Here is an 8248-nt window from a genome sequence, read left to right as displayed (position 1 = left end):
CCCTCATCGTGGAGGCCTGGGACTGGGACAACGGCACCGCCCCGGACGGTGAGTGCGCCGGGCTCGGCCCCAGACGCGCGTCGCGAGGGGCCTGGTCCTCTGCCCGCCACGCGCCAGCACGGCCACCTCCGTCCTGAGGGGCTCGCGTGCTGTGCCCGTTTTCGCCCGGGCTGCTAGGAAGCTCTGCTGTGTACGTGATTCGCGGAGCTGTGCGCGCGCGGTCCTCCCCGCCCTCACCCGTGTTCTGGTGGGCGTGCTCTTTTGGGGCTATGTTGGTGGCATAGAGGAGCAGGGCGCCCCCAAGCTCTCCCCGGTTCTTGGCCCCCTCTCTGCCAGCCTGTCCTGGAACGTGGGGCGTGGTGGCCTTAGCGGCCGGCCTGTGCCTGGGGCTCTGCGGCCCCGTGCTGGTAGGGCACACAGGTTTCCTGGGCAGCACGCGCAGAGGCCCCGAGGCCGGCATGAGCCTGGCATATTCGGGGAGACGTGTGGGGCCGCGTGGCGGGCGCAGTGGTGAGGTTAGCGAGGCCAGGGTCAGGCCAGGGAGGCTTCGAGCCTAAGGTCCCACAGGAGATGATGCTAGGGGACAGTGGCCAGGCTGGGCGTGGCAGTCAGGGGACCAGGAGGGTGAGGGGATGGGTCCCCCGGGTCTGGGTCGGAAAAATCCAGAGAGGAGGGTGATGGTGTGAGGCTTGGCAAGGCACCTCGGCAGGGCTGGGCTCAGTGGGCGGGCGCGAGGCCTTGCCAGGGGATGGCCGGAGGGCGGGGTCTCTGCTCGGAGCAGCAGAGGGAGCGTGGGGTGCACGGAGCTCTGGCTCTTCACTGGGGATGATCCCAGCTGTGTGAAGCACAGGGGGCGGCTTCACGGCCCCCGCTGGCAGCTCAGCCCTGCTCGAGCTGTGGCTTGACCGGAGGTGAGGCCCAGCTGTCGGGTCACTGGGCCCGTGTGTGCCTCGGGGGCGGAGAGAAGGTGCGCTTCAAGACTGGGCAGTGGCGGTGCGCCCACTGCCATGAACGACCCAGGGAGGGGGTCTGGAGCAGGAGAGAAGGGAGGATAGTTGGGGGCGTCCACACAGGGGTCCCTGGTGTGGGAGGGGGCGCCCCCACCTGCCTGCATTTAGGGTGGGGGGCAGGAGTCCGCTCCGGGCCCTGAGCTTCCTGCCATGGCCTGGCCAGCGACCCCGCTGTGCCCGCCCCGTGGCCTGGGCTGGCCTCCCCGCGGGCTGACTCTGCTGCCTCCCCAAGAGGAGCTGCTGGTCGAGCGGGTGTCGCACGCGGGCATGATCAACCCCGAGGACCGCTGGAAGAGCCTGCACTTCAGCGGCCACGTGGCGCAGCTGGAGCTGCAGATCCGCGTGCGCTGCGCCGAGAATTACTACGGCCCCGCCTGCACCAAGTTCTGCCGGCCCCGCAACGACTTCTTCGGCCACTACAGCTGCGACCAGTACGGCAACAAGGCCTGCATGGACGGCTGGATGGGCAGGGAGTGCAAGGAAGGTGCGTGGCCGCGGGGGGCCGGGCGGGGCCTCATGCGGGGCCGCAGTGGCCGGCGAGTGGCGCCACGCGGCTGGCTGCAGCGGGCTCTCTGCTCCACTCTGTTGCAGCTGTGTGCAAACAAGGCTGCAGCCTGCTGCACGGGGGCTGCGCCGTGCCCGGCGAGTGCAGGTGAGTGTCTTCCCTCCATGTCCCGGTGCCCCACGCAGACACCGCCCTCAGCAGAGGCCGGCCAGGCACCTGCCATGCTGGGGCGCTGTGCTGGACACTGGGGACACAGGCCCTGCTCCCAGGCAGCTTACAGTCCATGCGGGGACACCTGTGGCCTCAGAGCCTGGGCCGTGCCCAATGGCCATAGCCCCACAAGGAATCGGGGCAGGGAACCAGGAAGGTATCCAGGGCCACTTCATGTAACGTGACCAGGGGCGGAGCCTACAGGCCGAGAGCCACAGCACGGGAGGAGCAGGTGCAGAGAGCGTGGGGGCTTGTGCTCCTGGACGAGGGATGGAGAGGCCAGTGAGCAGGGGGCGGGACCCAGGAGCGGGGAGCGGCCGCCGGAGGGTTCAGAGCTGGCGAGGTGGGCTGGACGGGCCAGGGCAGCTGCCATGGGGAAGAGCCAGGTGGGCGGGCTGCGGGAGGCGGGCGGGGTGGAGGAGGGCAGGTCACGGTTGGAGGGTGGCGTGCGTCCTGCCCCCTGCCTGGGTGTGTGGGCCGGCCCGACACACGGGGGCTCTTGCGGCTTTCAGGCGGGGTTCAGAGCCCCAGGCTGGAGGCCGATGGAGAGAAGAGGCCAAAGGGTCAGCCTCAAGGGCCCCGTGGTAGAGGCTGCTGAGGAGAGCAGAGGCCACCTGAGGTCCCGGGTTGGGCGGGTCGGGTGGGAGGGAGCCATGTGGCCAGGTAGCAACGTCGAGGAGCAGGGGCTTGCAGCTAGAGGGTGGGCAGGGGCTTGGGGAGCAGGGCTTCCTCACTGGGCGCAGCAGGCACGCACGCCGGGGTCCGTGAGGTCGGCTAGGGACATGGGGCCGGGGCCCAGGTGGGTGCTCTCGGCCCTGGGGAGGGGCTGCGAGTTGGCAGAGAAGTGAGCGGATGGGGGTGAGTGATGCCCTCTGCCCTAGCTTGGGGTCTCACTGACCCTGGGACCGCTGAAGGGTGGGTTTGCTTCCACACGTGTGTTTCGGACGAGGACGCTGGTGTGGAGATGTGAAGTGACTTCCCTGGGGTCACAGGGACGAGTTTGCACCAGAGCGTGAGACTGGGAGCCAGGAAGGGGGGCAGGCGGTGACCCCTGCACTCGTGTGGTGGCTTTGGTCCGTCTGGGGCGGGGCGGCGAGCGGGCTGCTCAGGGGGAACGGCAGGGGCTTCACCCACCCGGCCCCTCACCCTGGAGAATTTCAGTTAAGTCCAGTGAGCCCCAAGGGGTGGTGACACAGCAGTGTCCCTGGTGGGGCCTGGCCCCGGTGCGTGCCTTGGGGGACGGGCACCCCTAGGAGCCGTATCCTGGAGGGAGGGTGTGTGTGGGGCTGGCTGGCCGTGTCGGGGTAGGGGGCCTGCCTTCTGCTTGCGAGGTGAGCACGGGAAGCGGTCAGTGGGCTGGGTCTCCGCCCTGCACACTGGGCTGGGTGGTACGTGCCATGCCCACCTCCGTGCCTGCCTGTGGCCTTGGGGGGCGGCCCACATGACCGCAGCGGGTCTCTATCCTTCTCCCCACGGGCGTGGGTTTACAAGAAACTGAGAGGCAGGACTCCTGTGGACAGAGGCCTGCAGGGCTGTCCAGGGGTAGGTGAGCCCCCACCGCCCTCCCAGGGGCCTGTGGGTGAGGCCCAGCTGCTCCCGTGGCTCAGGGCTCAGGTTTCAGGGCAGGACACCCCCACCGGATGCTGCCGAGATGGCCCTGCCTTCCTGCTGCCTGCTCCTGACTTCTGGGCTTCTGAGGCTGGGGCAGCTGGGAGGCGGGGGCCTGCCGGGGGCTGCCCCTCCCAGGGCCGGGAGCACGCCCTTGGGACCGCTCTGGCCACCCGAGGCACCAGGGCCCTGCCCGAGCCTGGTCTCCCACGGCACCGGGGAGAGGGTCCGGCGGCGGTGCGCGGCCCACACCGGCACGGACCACCCCCCCGCATGTGGGCCGGACGGCGGAGCCCCTTTGCAGCCTCAGTCTCCCCAGCCTGTGCCAGCTGAGCCAGCGGCGTCCTCGGTGATGGCGTGGGGCCTGGGCGGCCCAGGAAGGGCTGTGGGTCCTCCCTTTACCAAAATAAGTTCATGTGGCGGGTGCGAGTCGCTCCCTCTCCAGGGACCTTAGAGTCTAGGAAGGGGGCTCCTGGGGTCCTGCTCAGGACCTGAAGGGCAGCCCCCAGGCCCAGGGGTGTCTGCCGAAGGATGGTGGGTGTCCCCCCGATGGCAGTGTCTCCCAGTCAGACGGAGCTCGGGGCCCTGGGAGGGCACCCAGCCTCTGTCCACTGTGAGGTGCCTGGAGCAGCCACAGCCCAGGATGGGGCCTGAGCGATGGCCTTGGGAGCCTTTTCCGCCCTGGCCACGGGCCCCTCCCCCTGAATGGCTTCCCCAGGGGATGCTGGCCCACAGCATGAGGGCGTGGCCTTGGAGCCAAGAGGTCTCTTAAGGCCACTTGCCAGGGAGCAAGTGACTTCCTGGGTCAGGTACTGTCCTGAGTCTGGCCTCTCATGGGGCTGTCTGGGTGCAGCCCGTGGCCCTCGGTGCCCCGTGAGATGAGGCCCTTGGTGGGGCTTTGCTGGGACAGAGGTTACCACCCGTGGTTTCAGTGACGTCTCGAGCTGTGCCCAAGGTCACATGGCCAGGGCTGGGCCAGGAGCCCTCGGCGATGTGCTGCTGGCCTGCTCAGACCTGGTGCCACCAGCCCCTGGCGGCACCGGGCACGTTCAAGCTGGCACTCATTCCCGGGGTCCCGCAGGGCCTCCCTTTCCCGGCGCCTGCTCTTGGGGCCCTGCTCAGGGCTACGTCCCAAAATAGCTCAGAGAGAAGTGACTGGACAGCTGCGGCCCACTGTCCTCGGCCGCCGGCCGGGAAGCGCCTGTGACAGTGTGCGCCGGCGGGCGTGCCAGCTGTAACCCCACCTGGCCCGAGGCCTGCTCCAGTTTAAAGGCCCAGGCTGCCAGCCCCGGGGGTGGCCCGCGTGACTCCGCCTGCGTCCCCGCGCTGCCCTGGCAGCGGCCACTGCTCCCGGGGTACCCCCTCACCCCCTGGGCCCCGCGGCCCTTGGACTTCCCCAGGTGCAGCTACGGCTGGCAGGGCAGGTTCTGTGACGAGTGCGTCCCGTACCCGGGCTGCGTGCACGGCAGCTGCGTGGAGCCTTGGCAGTGCACCTGCGAGGTCAACTGGGGCGGCCTACTGTGCAACAAAGGTAGCGGGCGGGGGCCGCGGGGGCGGTGGGGGCGGCGGGGTGGGTGGCAGGGGCGGCGGAGGCCCGAGGCCCAGCCATCCTGGGGGAGGTGGGGTGGGGCGGGGCCTGTGCCCTGAGCACGCACCCCTGCCCCCAGACCTGAACTACTGCGGCAGCCACCACCCCTGCACCAACGGGGGCACGTGCGTCAACGCCGAGCCCGACCAGTACCACTGCGCGTGCCCGGCCGGCTACGCGGGCAAGAACTGTGAGCGCGGTACGTCAGGGGTGCCGCGGCCGTGGCCTGGCGGGCGCCCGGCCGGGCCCCAGCCTCTGGCCTCTGCCCTGGGTGCTCCCTCACCCCGCCTGTGGCCTTGGGGGTGTGGGGGGCAGCGGTGGTGCAGGGTGGGGCCGGGGCCTGCACGCGCCCCCACCGCTGCCTCTGGTTGCCACTGCAGCAGAGCACGCCTGCGCCTCCAACCCGTGCGCCAACGGCGGCTCGTGCCACGAGGTGCCCTCTGGCTTCGAGTGCCACTGCCCGTCTGGTTGGAGCGGGCTCACCTGTGCCCTGGGTGAGCACCCACTTTAGTGTGTCGCGGGGGGCCCCAGTGGTGGGTCTGGAGGGTGGGGGGCGGGACCGGCCTGGGGGTGGGGTGCAGTGGTCTAGTCCCCACCTGTGGCTGTGGACCCAGTGTCCAGGAGAGGATTGACAGGAGGCCCCGGGCAGACTCCCCGCCCCTGGGGGCCACCTCCTCACCTCCCTGCCTCTCCGCCCGCCCACTCCGCGTGCCTCTCCTTCTGCTCCTCTGCAGACATCGACGAGTGCGCCTCCAACCCCTGTGCGGCGGGGGGCACCTGTGTGGACCGGGTGGACGGCTTCGAGTGCATTTGCCCTGAGCAGTGGGTGGGGGCCACCTGCCAGCTGGGTAAGGGCCCCGCGGAGCCTGGGTGAGCATGGTCTGCGTGCTGTGCATGCTGCTGCTGCTGCTGCTGCTGCTCTGGGCTGCGGGCGCCAGGCACGGGGCAGGTGGGGCCTGGGCCCCATCGCTCCCCCTTGTCTCGTTCACAGACGCCAATGAGTGTGAAGGGGAGCCGTGCCTTAATGCTTTTTCTTGCAAAAACCTGATTGGTGGCTATTACTGTGATTGCGTCCCGGGCTGGAAGGGCGTCAACTGCCATATCCGTCAGTATGGGTGGGCAGGCGGCAGGCGGGGGGGCTGCGGGAGCTTCAGGACCCGCCTGCGACTCACCCCTCTGTCCCCCAGATGTCAATGACTGTCCTGGGCAGTGTCAGCACGGTGGCACGTGCAAGGTAAGGTGTGGCCAGCCCTCTGCCCCCGCCCACCTGTGGGGAGGGCATGGGGCTAGGGCTGCCTGCTGGGGGCCGCGGCAAGAGACCCACCCACCCACGCACCCCGCAGGACCTGGTTCACGGCTACCAGTGCGTCTGCCCGAGGGGCTTCGGGGGCCAGCACTGCGAGCTGCAGCTGGACGAGTGCGCCAGCAGCCCCTGCCATGGCGGCTTCTGCGAGGACCTGGTGGACGGCTTCCGCTGCCACTGCCCACGGGGCTTCTCCGGGCTGCTCTGCGAGGTCGGTGTGCACCGCCGCCCTGCCCCTCACCCCGCTGTCGTCCCGGGGCCACCCGAGTGACCAGGGGGGCTGCAGTGGGGGTGACCCCGAGAGTGTCTCAGACTCGGCCTGAAGCCCAGGTGCCTGGTTGTGCCGAGGGTCGGGGGAGGGGAAGGGGCCCTGTGTGTGGTGACCAGCCTGTCAGGTCAGCCAGCCACCCGGGGGCTCTGTCTACCCAACTCTGACCGCAGAGGAAGTAGCCTCGGCGGAGAGGGGCATGGGGCAGCCTGACAGGGAGCCCTGGGTGGAGGTCGGGCTGCACGTGCTGTGTGTGGGTCTCAGAGTGGGGGGTGCACTCGGGGGGCTCACGCCTGCCTTCCTCTGACGGGCCCTGGCTTTTGCAGGCAGGGCGGTGGAGCCGCGGCGGCTCGCGGGGTGGGCTCCTGGCCAGCAGGCGTCCTGGGCCCATGGTAGTGGTCCCTGCTGGGCGGTGGTGTGTCTGGGGAGCACCCACGGCCCGGGCTCAGGATGGCCGTGATGTTGGGGAAAAGGCTCAGGAGCGGCCTTCCTGCCAGCAGGAGGGGCGAACGCCGGATGCCGCCCGGGGAGGCAGAGGAAGCGGGCTGCGGGAGGGGCGGTGGCCCCCAGGTGTTTCCGCTCGGCTGACCAGCCCAGACGTCTCGGGCGGGACGTCCTTCGGGCTCTGGCCGCAGAGGCCCCGGTGTCCAGGCTGAGCAGCACCCGGTCCCCAGAGTTGTCTTGACTGGCTCTTCTCCCAGTCCCTCCGGGCGGGCTGGGCCTCACGGCCGCCCCATCGCAGGTGGACACTGACTTCTGCGAGCCGAACCCCTGCCAGCACGGGGCCAGCTGCTACAACCTGGACGGCGACTACTACTGCGCCTGCCCTGACGGCATGGGCGGCAAGAACTGCTCGGTGCCCCGGGAGCCGTGCCCTGGCGGGGCCTGCGGAGGTGGGTGGCCACTCGGGGCCTGCGGCGGTGGGCGCGTGGGCCGGGCCTGCAGAGGCGGGGGCCGGGCTGACCCCTCCCCGATTCTGCAGTGATCGACGGCTGCGGGTTGCAGGCGGGACCCCGGCCGGGCGGCGGGGCGCCCTCCGGCGTGTGCGGCCCCCACGGACACTGCGTCAGCCAGCCCGGGGGCAACTTCTCCTGTGTGTGTGACAGCGGCTTCACCGGCACCTACTGCCATGAGAGTGAGTGGCCGTGGGCCGGGCGGGGCGGGGCAGGGCGGGGCCGATCGTGGGCCCTGCTCACGTCCGCCCCCCCCGCAGACGTGGACGACTGCCTGGGCCAGCCCTGCCACAACGGCGGCACGTGCATCGACGAGGTGGACGCCTTCCGCTGCTTCTGCCCCAGTGGCTGGGAGGGCGAGCTGTGTGACACCAGTGAGTGGCCTCTCCCGCCGTCCCTGTGGCCGCGCCTCTGTGAGCTGGGTGTGCCCCACGCGTGCTGGGGGCGCCCCCCACGTCCTCAGGCCTGGTCCCGGCCGGCCGCCGGCCTCCTCCCCCGGACCCGCCCCGAGTGCCGATGACCCGCTGCTGACCGGCCTCCTCACCCCCAGATCCCAACGACTGCCTCCCTGACCCCTGCCACAGCCGCGGCCGCTGCTACGACCTGGTCAACGACTTCTACTGCGTGTGTGATGACGGCTGGAAGGGCAAGACCTGCCACTCGCGTGAGTGCCGCCGGCCCCTGCCACGTGGGCCGCCCGCCCGCGCCCCGCCGCGCCCCACCGCGCCCTGCCCACCGCGCCCCACCGTGCCCCACCGCGCCCCGCCGCGCCCCACCCCGCCGCACCCTGTCCACCGCGTCCC

The 8248-nt window shown here is 70.7% G+C and overlaps 1 protein-coding gene across 1 annotated transcript in view; it reads left to right on the top strand.

The window, feature by feature from the left end:
• The window catches only part of JAG2 (jagged canonical Notch ligand 2), a 21964-nt gene that overhangs the window by 7562 nt on the left and 6154 nt on the right, over nucleotides 1-8248 (top strand). The window contains exons 4-16 of the mRNA XM_039876615.1: nucleotides 1-48; nucleotides 1243-1494; nucleotides 1602-1662; nucleotides 4734-4864; nucleotides 5001-5120; nucleotides 5302-5415; nucleotides 5656-5769; nucleotides 6109-6155; nucleotides 6265-6435; nucleotides 7235-7385; nucleotides 7475-7627; nucleotides 7706-7819; nucleotides 7996-8133. Of these exons, the coding sequence (XP_039732549.1) occupies nucleotides 1-48; nucleotides 1243-1494; nucleotides 1602-1662; nucleotides 4734-4864; nucleotides 5001-5120; nucleotides 5302-5415; nucleotides 5656-5769; nucleotides 6109-6155; nucleotides 6265-6435; nucleotides 7235-7385; nucleotides 7475-7627; nucleotides 7706-7819; nucleotides 7996-8133 (1614 nt within the window). The remainder of the gene's footprint in view (nucleotides 49-1242; nucleotides 1495-1601; nucleotides 1663-4733; nucleotides 4865-5000; nucleotides 5121-5301; nucleotides 5416-5655; nucleotides 5770-6108; nucleotides 6156-6264; nucleotides 6436-7234; nucleotides 7386-7474; nucleotides 7628-7705; nucleotides 7820-7995; nucleotides 8134-8248) is intronic.

This window comes from Pteropus medius, unplaced genomic scaffold (genome assembly GCF_902729225.1).
Source record: "Pteropus medius unplaced genomic scaffold, Ma_sr-lr_union100, whole genome shotgun sequence".
Classification (NCBI taxonomy): Eukaryota; Metazoa; Chordata; class Mammalia; order Chiroptera; family Pteropodidae; genus Pteropus; species Pteropus medius.
This window is presented reverse-complemented; position numbering and strand designations above follow the sequence as displayed.